This window comes from Perna viridis, chromosome 5 (assembly GCF_037379345.1).
Source record: "Perna viridis isolate PV_CMFRI_1.1 ecotype Kerala chromosome 5, ASM3737934v1, whole genome shotgun sequence".
In the NCBI taxonomy this organism is placed as follows: domain Eukaryota; kingdom Metazoa; phylum Mollusca; class Bivalvia; order Mytilida; family Mytilidae; genus Perna; species Perna viridis.
Window position 1 is genome coordinate 35,025,495 of NC_142449.1, and position 18,572 is coordinate 35,044,066.

Genomic DNA, 18,572 nt, shown 5'->3' on the forward strand with positions numbered 1-18,572 from the left:
GCTGTACATGCGTGTTTCAAGGAGTAATCTCATATCAGCAGCATTAGAATCAATTACATAGGAAAATCTAAATAATAAACTTATTTGTATACAAGAAGTACCCAAAACCACTCTGCAAAGCTATTTATTTTAATGCTTCTACCCAAACACAAAAATATCAAACAACAATTTGTTAAAAAAATTGATTTTGCAAATAAGATTTTTCCACCTATTTCTATTAAAGAACAGTGCAACAGATCATTTTTGAGAATTATCCAAACATTAAAGATATTCTGTATAATATAGCATTTACTTCGTCTCAGTCTCAGGCAATATTCTTCCTTGGTGTGGTAATCTAGATTACCAACTTCAACTGCAGGCAATATGTGTTTAGTAATGCATGTTATTGATTAATAGCATGTGTGAAAACGAGTGGATATGACGTATTTTACAGAACCTGATGCACCCAAAAGTGTTCAAGCCAGTATAGATATAGATGGTATTAAAGTTGGATGGTACCTTGCCTCCAGTGATAATGGACATATTACTTCGTATCATGTAAGTACTATTGACACAGGTGAGGAAAAAAATGGGGGTATTTTTTTAATCATGATCAGTGTTGTGCAATATCTTATTACACGTTTACACTTTGATTGATTTTGCCCTTGTAGTTATGGTCTAGTTCACTTTATAATATTACCAACAAACAAATTTTGTTGTTTTTTTATGACCTTGGAAAATTTTATGGACGTATAATGAAATTGAATTTTTGATGATCAAATCACAAATTAAAAAGTTAACTTTTTCAGAAAATTTCCATTAAAGTGTGATGACAGTCACCGAAATCCTACATATGTAGAGTGTCTAAAACATGAATGAAATAGTTTTTTTTGGAAGTGAGGTATGCATTTCAGAAGTCATTGCTTGAACTCTTAACACAGGCTCAGAGTGGATGTTGTAGGAAGTCTCAGAGTTTCCTGTTAAATGAGACATCACCCATAGCAACACAGCAGTACATCATCGTCAAAATTATTATTTGAATATAATGAACCATAATGGAAGTGGAGGTTAATATGAGTTAGGCACAGCCTACAACCAAACACTGCGCTTATACATCTTCCTTACGTTTATTAAGTCCTTGAAAAAAGGGACCATAGCTGGAAGGGGCCACATATTATTATTTGTAAATGGTTGCCATTTAAAATAAAATAATTTAGCACACAGGATCAAGATACTGTAAATATTTTTTGTAACTTTTTCTTTGTTTATGAACTGCAAATTTCAATTTTAAATCAATTAAAAGGCTACTTTCACTTTGAATTCACTTCCCTGATCCATTTCTGCAGGCCTGTCTGATACCTATTCTGATTGACTGGACTTATATCATTAGCCTTGCTTGCAATGCTCAGTATAAAACCAGGTTTCACCCACCTTTAATTTTGAAATGCCTGTACCAAGTCGGGACCATTGCGGTGGTTTTCCAACTTCCCAGTTTTTATCCTGATATTGCTGTTTGTTATACATGTACTGACTTTCCTTTTGACTGCTGCCTAGATTTTTTCAGTTCTTAATTTTGTTATTACCTTTCATTGAGTACAAATAGCTTCATTCCTCATTGGCAAATCTAAAATCATATAATTATCCTAAAAAACTCAACAAACAGTAAAAATATATTCATGGTATTTTTTTGTAGTACTGTAAAAGTACATTAATTCATGGATACCAATTTTCATGGATTAGCAAAGAAATACAAGTTTGTGGATTCTTAAATTTGTAATTTTGAGGCTTTCATTATAAACATCAATGGAAATCTCCTTATCAAAAATTGGTACCGGAAAACAATGTTTCACCCACTGCCTGATTCTTACAGAGACTGACATAAACATAATAAATGCTGAGATAGAGAGTGGAATTTCTTATTTATTTACAGGTGTATTGTTCAGATGTGACTCATAAAGAAACAGAATACCACACAGTTGGCAGACTTGTTAACTCCACAACATTTGTTCCTAATCATTTTAAAATAGGAGAAAAATACAAAATATGGGTAAGTACAGCAATAAACAAGACAATAAGGACTCAGTGTCATATGCTAGTTTAGCCTTTCAAAAATTCATGCTTTTGTTTTTATTGTCTACATGTATTGCAAACAAAGAAATCTTATTTTAATCCCCATTCAAAGTTCGGTGTATGTTATAATGTAGGAATTGCGTGTTTGTTCAGCTTTCATCTGAATTTTTGTGTGATCTTTCATTCTGATGTATGTACATGAACGAAGATTGTGATTTTTATTGAATGCTTTCAAAGTCAAATAATCCAATTTCAGGGTTTTTCATGTTTATATCTTATAAGTGCAGCTCCTCTTACACCGCTCAAGTTGTTTTTATGAAATTTTATACAAAAGCTAGACATTGGATGTCCGATGTGTATGAAGAAATAAAGTTATTTTTGGATGCTTGCAAAGGGAGATAATCCAAGTCAAGGGTTAAAAATGTGTAAAGTGCTAGTAAGACTGGAGGTAGCTTACTCACTGTATTTTTGTTTCCCTTTCTCTTGTAAATGCATCTGCTCATCAATTGTTCAATGGATTTTGATGAAACTTTACACAAAGATTATGCATAATGTGTAGATTCATAAGAACTATTTTGTATAATGTCTGATGCTTTCAAAAGGAGATACATGTACTCCAAATAAAGAGTTGTACATGTAAAAACTTAAAGTATTGTTACCAGGGTATCACTCAGAAAGGTCACTAACAGTTCTACTTGTCTGCCTTCCACTAAAGGTGGGGGACAAAATTTCAGTTTTCAATATGGTATTCTGTTCTTCAATAATTCATGTCTTCCCATAATTTACTCCTTCATTTGCATTGGTAGTTTTACTAAATTTTTTACTGAAGGGTTGTAGGGTTTTCAAAACAAATAATGAAATCATTGGTGGAATTCTAAAATAAAAGATTACATACTGTAAATTCAGAAATTATTGTGATGTTATGATTATTGAAAAAAATATGACAGTCTTAAAATAATAATTGTAAAACCTTATATTAGGAAACTTTTAGTAGTATGAATTTTTGATTAATCTCAGAATTGCAAAAAAAAATTAAAAAAAATCATATCACATTTTTGACTAAAATCACAAAATTGCAATAATTATTGCATGCAATAATTCCTTAATTTACAATATTTGAAATATTTGCATGTTTTAAAGGTGACATCAGTGAACAGTGCCGGTGAGAGTGCTCCATCTAAAATAATCCAGCTGACATACCATAGTGATAGAATTGTTGAGGCTGTATCTAACATAAAAACTATAAATAAGAACCTTTCTTGTGTTACCATTACATGGGCCTTGTTGAAAAACTCAACTGTTCAACATTATAAGATCCAGTTTACAGACTCTTGGAAACAAGAACAGACCATTGAGAAAGGACCAAAAGCATCATCTGCAACAGGTAATAATCAATAACTGGAAACGCATCAATTTTTGCAGTGTACTAATTTTTGTTAATTTAGTGGTGGCAGACATGATTATTTCTGCTATTTCAAATCCTGATTTTACTGTTAGGATTCTTTTTTTTAGTGTATATTTACTTCTGATTTTGCCAATTTCCACTTTGTGTGTAGACCACATAAAATCATTTCTGTGTTGGACTGAAAGAGAAAAAAATAGTACCTGCAAATTTTGATATTTAACACTATGTAGAACTTATTATTTTTTTTTTAAATTGTGAAAATTGATATCTGCGAATATGTTTATTTAACCAAATTCATGAAAATTAGTATGTTTACAGTAATCTCTGATTACAAGTGAATTTTCCTTACAACAATGATTTAAAGTATGCAAAATATCCTTTGTTATTAAGTGTAAATTTTGACTATTGACTATTGGTTTCTAAAGAATCATTTTTTTCATCCTAACTCATTAAAAGTTGGAGCCTTTTGTAAAAAAGGTATTAAATCCCTGTGTTGACCTGTATATCTACATAAGCTTGGTGTAAATATAACATTTAAACTTTTTGCCAGTATTTTTTGACAGAACACAATGTATTCTCTGTAAAAGGATGATTTTAAATATGTTTGTAAGTTATTTTAGTAATTAAATAATGTGTTTCTAAAATAAGTATGAAATAAATATGTACAGTGAATTAATATGTAATCAATTGAAATATTTTTTGAAGATTCTTGAAATTTTCTTTTTATTTCAGTATGTGACCTTTGCCCTTCACAAAGTTACACTTTTATTGTATTAGCTTCCAATAACCATGGTGATGGACCATCATCAACAGTGAATTATATGGCCAATGGTAAATATCATATAGACAGTCGAACTTCACTTGCTCGAACTCGGATGGCTCAAACACCCGGGATTTCTCAAACACAATTCAAAGTACCAAAATTTTCTCCTATACATGTATAATCAATATAAATAACCTTGGATTTCATGAACTTCGATTTCTTGAACACTTGAACTGACTAGTCGGTCCGTTCGGTAATAAATCTTAGAGAATAACCCTCACTGACTTGAACTCGTCAGCAATTTTGTCAGCTTAGGTAATAAAAGGTGTGAAAAACTGAAACCCTATCACTAATCAGTGTCATTTTAGTTAATTACAGGTAAAATTTAAGTCATCACTAATTAGGTAGTTTTGATCTTTAACATAACACTGATTAAAGTTTGAGAATGTTCCGAAGTCGGTATGATAAAAGCATGAAAGAAAATCGGATGAAAACAAATAATTGACCAAGGAACTCGAACTATGAACGTTTTTAAAAGCGAACACAGCATTTTTAATGTCCACAAATCAACATAATCTTCCAAAAGCAAACGAAAAAGATCCACGAACTAACACAACTTCGTATGAAGTAGGCAATTTCTAACGAAGTCAAACTGGGACTGGCACCGAAAAAAATCCGGAAATATACGAATTTCAATTTCTCAAACTCCCGATAACTCGAACACATTTCAATGGTCCCTTGGAGTTCGAGCTACCGAGGTTTGACTATATATATATTATTGTATTGTTCATTTATATATAATACCTCCACTCAATGAGTGGAATCACCTTGTCTGTCCATCCAAATTAGTCACAATTATCTGGACTCCCATTAGATGGATTGATTTCAAATTTGGTATGTGGCTTTATATAGATTGGGTATATGCCAACTTACTGTTTCATGGATTCTGCCATTTTCATGTCATATTGCTTTGCCATTTTGATTCAACAAATTTTACAGGAGTTATGGGACTTCGTTGAATTTGTATATGCTATACTATAGGAACACAATGGGGATGCATCTTCTCAGAAACCACTCAATAGATTTTGTTCAAATTTTGTGGGAGTGTTGATCACCACATGTAATTGATCATATTTCACTGCCATTTTGATTCAACATATTTTACAGGAGTTGTGGGACTTTGAATTTGTACATGCTACACTATAGGAAGACTTTGTGGACACAACTTCCTGGAAACCTCTCTAAAGGTTTTTAGGATTGCTAGTCATGATATGTAGTTGATTTTTATTGCATCACATTTTTATTTCTACAAATTTTACAGGAGTTATGGGACATTTGGGCTTAAACTTTTTTTGCTATGGTAGGTTACACATAGCAATCTTGTTTTTTTTTATGTATCACTGTAATTTTTTGGGCTGCCAACATGAGCCTGCTCCCACTTCAAATATGCAGCAAGTCCTAATGAATTATTTTGTTATTCTCTTCCAGACAAGACTGTGTATTTACCCAAATGGACCAATGCTGACTTTAATTCAGTAGATTCAGGAAAATATAAAATATCATGGAAAGCACCTAGTTCCATACATAAAGGAGTGAAGTTGGTAAGTGGAGTTCATTTAAAAATCTACAATTAATTTCTTGAAATTCTTAGGTATGGAACAGAGTCTTAAGATCCTTCTATCTTAAACAGAAATTCAACAGTAATTTGCTTGTAAGTTCTGGTTATCAAATGAGCTTAAATTATATATGTCAAAATTGAAGACCACTTCATATAAAACTACTGTCTAACTTCACTCACTCAAACAGCCTGACTGAAATATGTTTTAAAGTACCAAAATTTTCTCTTTTATTATCAATGTAAATAGTCTTGGATTTCTCGAACTTTGATTTCTTGACCACTCTAAATAAATACTATATTATACTATACTATACTATACTATACTATACTATACTATACTATACTATACTATACTATACTATACTATACTATACTATACTATACTACACTACACTACACTACACTACACTACACTACGCTATACTATGCTATACTATGCTATACTATACTAAATAGCCATATGTTAATAAATCTTCGAGATGACCCTCGCTTACCCAACCTCGTCAACCATTTCACCAGCTTGGACAATATAAAGTGTGAAATATTGAAGATTTATCATTAATCGAAGTGTCATTTAAGGAGGTAGAACTAGGGTAAGGGGCATAACTCTTGAAATCAGTGATATGTTTGTATTATATTCAATTTCACCAAAGCCTTTCAAGCTTTCATTTGAAATAGAATAAAATCAGTCACTTTGAGTAGTGTCCCTTACTCTAGGTTTACTTCCTTTAGGTGATTATAAGTATTATGAAGTTTTAAACTATCATGGTACTAATTAAAGTTTGAGAATGTTCGAAAGCAGGCATGATAAAAGACAAAGAAAATTTAATGAAAACGAAATATTGACCTACAAACTCAAACTCTGTGAGTTATTAAAATCAAACACAATAATTTCAATATGCTAACAAATCAGCAGTCCATTTCACAAAAAATCTTATGTGTAAAATTAGTCGTTAGTTATGACTTTAAAATAATTCAAAGTATTGTGATTTCATAAATTTATGTCAGATTTCACACTTATGATTTTTTCAAATAGCACAGTGCTTACTAGCATAGCACAGCTCTTTTGGCCTTCCTCCAAAATTATAGCACAGTACCTATAGTGCATTTTTACTAAAATTAATTACTGATAGCACAGTGCTTAGAATCATAGTGCTGTAAATTACAGTGCTATAATGGCTTGGAGAGAACATTGTATATTGTTGTGGTTCTGTTGTCTGTTGTGTTGTCTTTTGCAGATGATTTGTGTTTGTTCAATAATTTCCATAGATCTCTCTGAAATTTTATTATGAGGTTCCATACAGCAAAAAAAAAAAGGAATTAGAGCCTAAGGTTGCACTATACAAATGGGATTGAGGTGCACTGTTTTGTACATGAAATTGACCCAGTCTAATTTTGTAAAACTTCAAAATAGAAGGTGAAACTTGGTGGAAATATTGATTGTGATTAGTAGAGCATTCGTACATAAGTAGATGCAATACATATGAAGGTAAACAGGTGTAAAATGCATGCTTTAAGCTATTCGGAAAGATTCAGGTCCTTCCCAGATTGGGTTCTCTTCCCTGTACCTACTGGCTGTTTTTCAAAAATGCAAAATTTCGCACAAACTGTAAGAATTAAAATCATGAACAAATGAGCAGAAAAAGGTACACCTTTTATTTGTTTTTTTTTACAACAGTACCATGCCTGCTTATTTTTTCTGGGAGTTTTAAAGTGCCTGATATTTTAGAAAACCTGTTTTTGAACAATTAATTTGGGGAAAGCACCCAAAATTTGTTATGAAAACTGATATGTATTTTTATTATGTTACCATGCTGCAAATTTTCATGACAAAATAGAAAATAAAATCTGTCTTTTTTTTCATGGATCTCCATAATGTAAGGATTTGAAAAATATTTACTTTTTACAGGAAAAAAAATGTTGGATTTGCTTGTTTAAGTGTCTCAGTATACCTTTATTTCTACAAATTGTCATAAAGTTATCTGCAGTGACCTATTTATATAGTGTAACCTAAATCGAAATGTAACCAGAAGCAAATTTTTTTCTGGTTTCAGAACAATAGCTTGTTTAAAAGTGGATGGATCTATGTGAAATTCTACCACAAAGTGTCATACCAAAAAAAAAAAGACTTGGATTGATTTTGGGAATTGTTACTGGAACCATTTAGGGATAATGGCCACTTTGAATCTGGTCAGTTTTTTTATCCTTTGTCAAATATTTAATAGGGTATGCAAGTCTCATTCTAGTTTCATTTTCTTTACTGGAATTTCCGATGTAGAACGTATTGAAAACCGAAGACCTATCTGTATTTTATTGTTTACTTCCAGGTACTTGAAACGCTGTATTACAATGCAAAATCTTCTAGGTTGTTTTTTTCTTACTTCATTTATCATATAGAAATAGTTATTTGTCATTTTTTTGGTATTTTTTACACAGAAAGGTTTTTGCCTTTAACACTGAACTCAACGCCCTGTAAATGACAAATCTCTATGCTTTTGAATGGTAGACTAGAACCCATTCTCGTGAAATCACAGGGTCACATGACGAGACTTACATACCCTATTACAGTATGAATTCAGAGCTTTGTCATGCTTAAATGGTGACTCTACTTATGGTTCTACAAGCTGTGCCTTCTGAAGCATTTTATGTTTTTTTTTTTAGGAGTACACTGTTTTCTACGACTACAATGCAGCTGATATGGATGAATATGCCACAAAAGCATTGAAAAAACGTGTTCAAAATCAGAATACCACAATCCTGACAAATCTACGTGCTTGTGAATCATACTCGTTACTAGTAGCAGTTTCAAAACCAGGACGATGCCCTCCTTCAGATGAAAAAATCATGCAGACTGGTGAAGGTAATTTTGCTTTCTTCTGGTTTGCTTTGAACTGTCATGAAATGCAGCCTGGAAGGGATATAGTTTCAGCCAGACCTTTCTTCATCTGAGTGTCCAGTTTGCTTTTTATCGGAATTTTGCTATTTCAAAGCCGAATTTTACTGTTACAATTCCTTTTTTTACTGTATATTTACTTCCACTTTGCCAATTTCCTCTTTGTATGTAGACTTCGTTAATCATATCTGAATTTGAGAGCATGTGGGGTATTTAAGATATTTTTTTCATTTCATTGAAAAAAGCTGTGAAAGGAAGAAATTAACTTTGAATGGAGGTAGCCCTAGGTAAGGGACATAGACCTTGAAATCAGTGATATGTTTGGATCATATTCAATTTCACCAAAGTCTTTCAAGCTTTCATTTAATACAGAATGAAATCAATCCAAGTTACTTTGATGCTTACGTGAGATTAATGTAAAATGCTGAATACAAACTTTCCAATGATTTGTTGGAGTTGTGTCCCTTACCTTAGGTCTTCCTCCTTAACTTTTATTATTATTATAGATGATGCTGCCCAACCAGAGAATGTTAAACCAGTGTTTGATAGTAAAGACCCTGGATCTGTTAACATAACTTGGAATGCTGGATGTTACATACCTTATCCCCAGGTAAAAGTATGATTCTAATATGAAGGCTTTGAGATTACAAGTATGGTTTATATGTTTTCCTTTACAGATTCTCCCTACTTTATGAATTTTCACTGCAAACAAATTTTGTTGTGAATCTCTCCATAGTACCTGTGTTAAAAAATCACAAAATTCAGGTATTCACAGATTACACATGTGGCATACCTGTTAATCCTTCCTGTTTAAGAAAGTCACACACAAATCTCCCTCTTTCACAAATTTCTTCTCCCAAAATCTCCTTCTTAACAGTAATATTGCACAAATTATGTTCTAAATGGCTTATTAAATTGATATAAATACAATTTTTATGTAACATAATGATCATTGAGGAACCAATGAATAATTAATTCTTTTGTAATTCTAATTACTACAACTTTGATTAGAAACCCTTAGTAGATTAACAAGATTATTATAGATTTTATATCTTTGTCTTATCTTTGGACTTAGATTTCTAGCAAAATTATCCTTTTTTCCTTCGCTCTAAATCTCCCTCTTTGAAAAGCTGACAAGAAGGAAATCTCCCTCTTTGAGCATTCAAATAGTTAACAGGTATGCAAATTTCAGGTCACATTTCATTCATTTCAAAAATTGAATTCCAAAGAAAAGATGATTATTGAGATTTTTACATAAGTTTAGAACTATTATTGACATATTGTATGTTCATTGCATGAAACTAACATACATGTATGTAGCAGATTCCATAGTCTATGTCTTTTAAATATGAAAAAGAATTATTTCTCTCAAATTGGAAGTTTAAGGAGGTAGACCTAGGGTAAGGGACACAACTCAGTTGAAATCAGTGATATGTTTGCATCATATTCAATTTCACCACAGCCTGTCAAGCATTCATTTGAAACAGAATGAAATCAGTCCAAGTTACTTTGATACTTGCATGAGATTGATGTAAAATGCTGAATGCAGACGTTCCAATGATTTAAAAGAGTTATGTCCCTTACCCTAGGTCTACCTCCTTAAAAAATTGAGTCAATGAGTTCAGTGAGTTTCATTAAAAGATTTTTGAATAATCCATTAAAAATTCAAGATAAAATAACTAGAGTCTTCCATATCAGTTGAATTTTTATATGATTTCAAAAAAATTTTGTTCGTAAAATGGTATCATGCTGTCTGTGCTTTTGTTGTTGTCAGCGTCATCTGCCGATGACCATAGACAATTTATTTCCAGACAATCACTTGGCTAAAATTGTGTAGATCTTTATGGAATTGTACCACAATGTGCTATACTACAAAAACTGAGATGGCGCTTAAAAGTTAGGAATAAGGGACTAAAAAGTGACCAGAAACAATTGTCTTCGTTATGTGTGGACAATAAATTGTCCGTAAGTAAATGGATCTCTTAAAATTATTCTACAAGGTGCAATTTCACAAAAAGAAGACTGGCATGGAGATTGTGTCTTGAACCACTTAGGGTATAGGGGCCAAAAAGGGTAAGAAACATCAATTTTCATGATATCTGGACAATAACTTAACTATAAGTGAATGGATCCCTATGATGTTGTATCACCAATGTGCCATGCCTCCAAAGGAAGGCTGTGATTAAATAAGGGGCTATAACAGTGCCACTTTGATTCTTGTAAATTTTTTTTATCCTGTGTAAAATATTAAATCAGAATGAAAATTCAGAGCTGTAACAAGCTTGAATGGTGTGTCTTTACATGCCCCATATGTGGTGTATTAAGCTCTGCCCAGGGAAGTATTTTGTTTTCTTCTGCAAGTTCTAAAGTGAGGTTTGTGTATACTTTTTTCTTTCAATCAAAACTGACTTTTTTTTAATAGAACTGTGAAAGTACTTTAATTTGTGGATACCAATTTTCATGGATTAGGGAAGAAACACACATTTGTGAATTCTTGAATTTGTGGTTTTGAGGTTTACAGTACAAAGATCAAAGGGAATCTCATTTTTGTGGGGAACAAGTTTTTGTGGTTTGGCCTACCCATAAAAACCATGAAAATTGGTACCTAATGAACAATAGTACTTTCACAGTGTTTCAATACTTTGATCGTGATTGCTTCATCTATAACATATAGGGAAATTACCATGCCAACAGTATTGAGTTTAAATTGTAGGGATATTTTATTAACATGACAGAAGACAGAACAGGACTTTCTAGCATATCCCGCCTAGCTCCTGTATCCAAACTTACATTGCATTATAGTTTCCAAGGATTATCAAGGGGAGCTAACTATACATTCCAAGTCAAGACTGACAACAGTATCGGAAGGTGGTCTGAAAAAGTTAAAATAATTGTCTGTAAGTATATGTTAAAGTTATTTTGTTTTAAGTCAAGAAATATGATTTTAGCCTTTTTCCTATTACAATTATAATTTTAAATCTGCACACATAAAAAAATCTGAGAAAAACTGATTTAAAATACTGTTCTAAAATGTGGAAATTTGATTTCAAACAACAAAATTTACAACTAAGCAAAATGTTTGATCAGCAAAGTGCAAAAAATAACACCCCAGGAAATTGAAACCCCCCCAAAATGTTTCCAAATTTAATAAAAATTTTGATTCAGTTTATAATGATGTAATCACGATTATGATTGCTCACACTCACACATACAAATGAATTTACTTCAAGCATTTCATGCAGTGTAGTAAACCCATTCCTAAGTTAAGAAAACTTGGACTGAACTTCATTGAAATGTGGAAACGTTTTTGTAGAGATAGTCTTCAACATATTCACAGTCACAATATATCTACCAAAGTAACTAAGACACCATGGCATAAGATTTATGACTTCAAAATTTTAACCTACACAAAACATTTGACTCAGAAATAATATCTAACTCTTACCTCCTCCTGGAACATGTCCACTTAAGTGTCAGTCTCTGTAAGAATCAGGCAGTGGGTGAAACATGGTATGAAAAAAATCTACCAGTTTGAGAGTTTAATTTGTCTATTTGCCTAATTAGGGTCAAGGAAAAAAGGCTGAATTTTTTCATATCAATTTGGTAAATTGAGTTATAATTTCAATTAATTGCACTGTAAATGAACATTTCACAGACAGTTAACTCTGTCAAAAATCATAATTTTCTAACATTCTATTGAAAAATTTCTTGGCAAATCCATTGATGCAGAGATCAAATATTAGTAGTATTTTCATATACAGAAAGCATCATTGAGTGAAATTTCCTATTTTGTCTGACTCTTTCAAAAACTTACATTTAAGAATATATGAATGCCACAATTTTAGTACCATATGGACCTCCTGAAGATTTCAAACAGATGTTAGAGACTGATGAGAAAATCAAGCTATCTTGGAAACCTCCCAAGGATGCTAAAGGTCACATTAAGGTATGTATTGAAAAAAAGAGAATGCCGTAATGTCATTTATGTAGCAGTATTTTAAGTATTTTCCACAGAATTGGTTTATTTAAACAAGGCTCATTCCTGTTAACCCTTCCACATTAGGAGGGACTTCCACAAACTCAGTGAATAATTTGTTATCTGCAACAAAAAATGAATTTGTGGGAAGTTTTTGGTTAAAATAATTAAATTTTCTGTGAGTTGTACTAATAAATTGAATTTTTTCACATAAAAAATTTGCTTTTAGGTAACAATCTCCAACATTAGAGAGTGTCAGTGGGTGAGAATCTCCCACATGAACTAACAGATTGGAATCATAATATTTACTACTCAGTCAGTTCCATACAAGAATATATCTATATCCTTCTCTAATTAAATGAATTTGATGAATTTTGCCTTCAGTAATTCTGTCATTCTGTGTTTTTTTATTGTCAATATTTTGAATCTATCACTTTAGTTTTACCCATGATAGGCAAGTATAGATAGTTTCTGCCACAAAACTGTGGTTTCCCAGGTCAGTTTTAATGGCTTAAGATGCTTCATGTTATGAAAAGAGAAATGTCCGAGTGGTATGCTCTCTTCATAAACATGTATATAAAAGGAATCTCATGTAAGCATCAAAGTAACTTGGACTGATTTCATTCTGTTTCAAATGAAAGCTTGATAGGCTTTGGTGAAATTGAGTATGATATAAACATATCACTAATTTCGAGAGTTATGTCCCTTACACCCTAGGTCTTCCTCCATAAATAGTGTTTAGTTTAGGCAGGATTTTGGTTTATTCAGTTTTCAGTTTGAACTAGTTTAAACATAAATCTTTAGAAGCAAGTTTATTTTCTTGTTTGAAGCAATATGAACTTTACTGGAAAAAACTTCGTTCATCTACTGATAATGGACAATATGAAGCTCTTGATATAGTGAATGTGGATCACCCTTGGTACAATGTTAACACTGTAGCAGGGACAGAATACTCCTTCAAAATTAGAATAATTGCTGATAATGGATATCCAGGGCAGTTTGCTGAGGATCCTTTCATTGAAACTGACAGTAAGTAATACCATCATAGGTTAAAACAATATATTCATAATCATTGGCACAGTCTTTTATTTTTTCCCTTCTACAAGAATAAAATAAATTTCATAATATGTTGGTACATGATCATAAGTCAATACCTCCACTCAACAAGTGGGCTGTGTATTATAATTATTGAGTTCCAGAATTTTTTGTTTATTTTTGGCCGGGTTGTCTTCAAGAAAATTGACTTATAGAATGGTAAATGTTGGTTGGTTTTGGTGGGAGGCAGTTGGCGAGAAAAATATTTTCATAACATTTTTCTCAGCGACTTTAAGTCACAGCCACTAGATATTTAGTTTTCAACTTCAGTATGGGGTTCCAATTTGTGGGATGCGATTTCATGTCTGTCACACTTCTACTTCCTGTTTACGACATCCCAGCCATTTTTGTCTTTGACCTATTTTTCCCAAATTTTGCACAAAAGTAGCAAAATTTTCCAACAAATGGGGGGTTTCTACATGTATACTTTTAAATAAAGTTTCATGTTAATTGGCTGCATATTAAAATTGTTGTACCTTTCTGTATTGGTTCTTGTATATATATTTTATACTTGTGTTTCAATGGTCATACATGTAATACAGTGAAAGTTGTCTAAACTGAACCCTGAATAATCTGAAACCCTGTCTTAACCAGACACTTTTTAAAGTCCCTTTGTTGAACCTTTGTAAACTGATCTCTTGTCAAAACTGAAGCAATTTTAAAGTCCTAAAGGTGTTTGGTTACCACAGGTTTCATTCTTCCTATTATCAATTACCTTTCTCTTTTGCAGAACCAGAAGCACAGAAACAGGGTGATATTAAGATATCTAGAACCAGAATGATTGCAATAGTCCTTTCTGTAGTAGGCGTTGTCATAGCACTTGTCATATTCTTGGGATTCTTCATTGTTAGACACAGGAGACTCCAGAGAAGTTTCCTGGCCTATGCCAACAGTCACTATGACACCAGATCAGGAACAACTACATTTGAAAGCAATGAACTTGGTAAAAAAAAAAAAATTGTGACATCTATAATTACAAATAAAAAAATTTACAGTATGGGCTATTCTAATATGACGTGCTTCAAAGCTCTTTCAGACACAGTCATGGTGAAAAAGTGATAAACACATCCCCAACATTTCGTGCAATGTATAGGCTGTGATAAACACATCCCCAACATTTCGTGCAATGTATAGGCTGTGATAAACACATCCCCAACATTTCGTGCAATGTACAGGCTGCATCTATTTTGAAATATTAAGAAACTAGTCATATTAGAATCAACATAAAGCACAGAAACTTCATTTTATCATTGTTTTACTATGGGCTGGCCATTTATGTCGTTATTTAACGACTTGCTACTGCCCAGGGTAAAACTATGCAACATAAATGCCCAGCCTATGGTAAAACAATGATAAAATGGAGTTTCTATGATTAATTTCTTAAATAAAATATACTTGGTATTAAGTACCAGTCCACATAAAGTTCAGACATTACCAATGGTAAAGTGATTCATGGTGTAGAAAAACCCACAATGTTTTTTCACTCTATATGTGCTACACTTTCACATAACAATAATCATTTCTGCATTCAGGTCTGCACTGTTTAGAAATTTATACATTTATCTCCAACTCCAGTCAACCAAATGAAACCAAATCAAGAACGATAACTCTTGGAAAGTGTCCATTTCATGCACAATCTATTTAATTTTTATCTCAAAAGCATAACAACCAAATGAAAAACTAAAACTGGTTCTGTGATCAGTAAATGTTTCTGAACAAGAAATAAAACTGAATTTGGTGGGTTTTTGACATGCATGAATCTCCTCCTGTCTGATTTTTATAAAGGCTAATGCTTAAAAGTTGAATACAATGCATACATGTACATTATTCTTACTTAGTATTTGAACTATAGCAATAATATGTTTTCTACTGTTTGTTTTTATTAATTTTGAAAATTGGTCTTAGAGGATCCAGATATTCAAAAATAAGGGGAGAGGGCATTGCCCACCCCCATTTGGTCCACCAATGGCTTCCAAGACATCCATTGCATTAATTTTTTCTAATGACTGCTTTTGCATAACAACCAAATGAAAAACTAAAACTGGTTCTGTGATCAGTAAATGTTTCTGAACAAGAAATAAAACTGAATTTGGTGGGTTTTTGACATGCATGAATCACCTCCTGTCTGATTTTTATAAAGACTAATGCTTAAAGTTGAATACAATGCATACATGTACATTATTCTTACTTAGCATTTAAACTATAACAATAATATGCTTTCTACTGTTTGTTTTTATTAATTTTGAAAATTGGTCTTAGAGGATCCAGATATTCAAAAATAAGGGGAGAGGGCATTGCCCACCCCCATTTGGTCCGCCAATGTCTTCCAAGACATCCATTGCATTATTTTTTTCTAATGACTGCTTTTATGCAACTATGCTATACATCAATGTTCACAAAGATAGGAAGTGGTGATCTTATCATTTTTTTTTTCATCTGTTTCAGGTGAAGACGAAGATTCGCCCATGATACAGGGCTTTTCAGATGATGAACCTCTTGTTATTGCCTGAGATTATATGTTATACAGTTGTGTTCCACAATAACCGAAATCCATGGTTTATTGTCGACACAGAAACAAACATTCCTGAGATTGTATATCCGTTGTTATGGAAACATTAAATCCATTACTGTGTAAACATCATATCATTTTGTGTGTGTGAGTGTTTTATGACATGTAACTGTCTCTAAATGTGTTTGTGTATTCAGTACTGAGAGGGCCTATAGTTCCTTTATTTTTTATGATGTTCTATTTTTCCATTGAAAAAAATTAATATCTTGCTTATGGATTATATGGTTTCCTTCGTTGTTTCAATTTCTGTGATAATTTGCAGTATTAGTCGTTAGAAATGTTAGCTATATATTTAAAAAACTGTTGAAGAGTTCGGTTTATTTTTATTAATGCTTCTTATGAATTGTTTTTTAAGTGAATTGAAAGTTCTTCAAAATAAAATAAAGTTATGTTTATTTATATTGTAGTGGTCTTCCAGGTAGGCAAATGAAAAGTGTCGGTTTTTTTTTTAAACAGTTATAAATTTCTTGAACAGCCCTTGATAAACAAGGCTTATTTTGTATGCCAAAGCAGATCGGAATGTTATGTGTGAATTATGCCTTGATTTAACACTAAAATTTTATTGAGCATGGAATGTCATGACTATCCATTTGTGTGTGTGTATACCTGGTTGCAGCATTGAAGAAAACTTCGAACATGTTAAACTATTAGCCCTCTCAGAACAGATATACTTTTATTTCTTTTCATTTAAGGAGGTAGACCTAGGGTAAGGGACACAACTCTTAGAAATCATTGTAACGTTTGTATTTCAGCACTTTGCATCAATCTCATGTAAGCATCAAAGTAACTTGGACTGATTTCATTCTGTTTCAGTTAAAAGCTTGATAGGCTTTAGTGAAATTAATATATTACAAACGTATCACTGATTTCTAGAGTTATGTGTCTTACCCTAGGTCTACCTCCTTAAGTTAAATTGAATGTTTGGGTTGTACAGTGTGACCTGTCTAAATTGGCTTCCTTTCAGATTAACATTTTATTTTGGTTATGGCTAGTTAACTGTTTGAACTAGTACAGAATGCTTTGAAAGTGGTATTCAGTGACTCCTGGAGATCTCTGGTTTAGTTAAATTTCAGAATGATTCAGAGTTTGGTTTAGACAGGTTTTACTGTAAAAGTATTTTATTCTGGAAGATCACATTGCCTAAGTAATTTGTGTCAACCTTTATATGTCATATTTTCCTTCAAGATTCTACTTCTTGCCTTGACCTTTTTGTACTTTCTTCAAAAACCAGTATGTAGAGAAATGTATCCGTGTGTATTATGCACTGTGATATTCCATTTATATAACCAAAGATCTTTTTCTGTTTTGTCTATACTGTGAAATTATTAAAGGAACAGTTGTGTTGCTGTGCAAGATGAAATTTTAGGATGATGCTGAATTGTCTTAACTGCAAAAAAAATCATATATAAAAATTTTTAAGTTGAAAATTTTTCTGATTAAAGAACCCTCTTCACTTTTTTGGTACGATAAAAAGTAAAAATGTATAATAGAGATGGGAAAGGGCCTGGGAACCCCCCAAAAAAATTCTTTGGTCAAACAATTTTATGTACTTATGTTGTGTTTTGTTGTGGTTCAGGTTTAAAAGCATAATATTTTTTGTTAATGTATATAAATGGGAACAAATATTTACAGCTAGTGTAATAGTTAACTTCAGAGAATAGAGGTGGTCTCCTCTCTTGATTGAATGACTATTACCTGATAATCTTCCTTAGAAAAGTTATTAGTAAGTGGACAATTAACAAAGAGATTTTTAACAATTTTCTTTGGTATTTAGAATAAAATATCTATGAAATGATTAGTTATTAAAAATCTCCTTGTTAATTGTTCATTTTTAAAGGTATCTAAGACATTTCATCAGGGAATGATCATTCAATCAAGGGGAGACCACTACTGTTTCCTTTATTTTTTTATTACTTACTGTATGGTAAAATATCATTGAAATTGATTTATTTTGTTTTTTAATACCTTTTTTTTTTGTTTGTGGATGTGATTTTGTTTAGGCCTGTGTTTCCAGTGATATCTTTTGGTTGATGTATTGATATGCTATTTAGTCACATTACTGTTGTGAATTGGTTGGATGTGGGAGAAAAATGTAGAAATTTTAATTGGCTGTCAAAAGAGATAAGTATGGATATTGGAAACACAGAATTTATTACTTTAAACTGACTTTCCTTAATTTTTCCAGGTTATGTACTTTGAACTCC

General features: G+C 32.0%; 1 protein-coding gene across 2 annotated transcripts in view; it reads left to right on the forward strand.

The window, feature by feature from the left end:
* The window catches only part of LOC148617221 (sortilin-related receptor-like), a 59,236-nt gene extending 42,592 nt beyond the window's left edge, over positions 1–16,644 (forward strand). For both annotated transcript variants that reach the window (XM_088584716.1, XM_088584717.1), the window contains 12 exons: positions 434–537; positions 1,910–2,026; positions 3,190–3,433; positions 4,187–4,285; positions 5,706–5,818; positions 8,497–8,695; positions 9,235–9,338; positions 11,442–11,625; positions 12,574–12,674; positions 13,535–13,733; positions 14,530–14,742; positions 16,245–16,644. In XM_088584716.1, the coding sequence (XP_088440842.1) occupies positions 434–537; positions 1,910–2,026; positions 3,190–3,433; positions 4,187–4,285; positions 5,706–5,818; positions 8,497–8,695; positions 9,235–9,338; positions 11,442–11,625; positions 12,574–12,674; positions 13,535–13,733; positions 14,530–14,742; positions 16,245–16,309 (1,742 nt within the window). In that variant the 3' untranslated portion in view covers positions 16,310–16,644. The remainder of the gene's footprint in view (positions 1–433; positions 538–1,909; positions 2,027–3,189; positions 3,434–4,186; positions 4,286–5,705; positions 5,819–8,496; positions 8,696–9,234; positions 9,339–11,441; positions 11,626–12,573; positions 12,675–13,534; positions 13,734–14,529; positions 14,743–16,244) is intronic.
* The last annotated feature ends 1,928 nt before the right edge of the window (positions 16,645–18,572 follow it).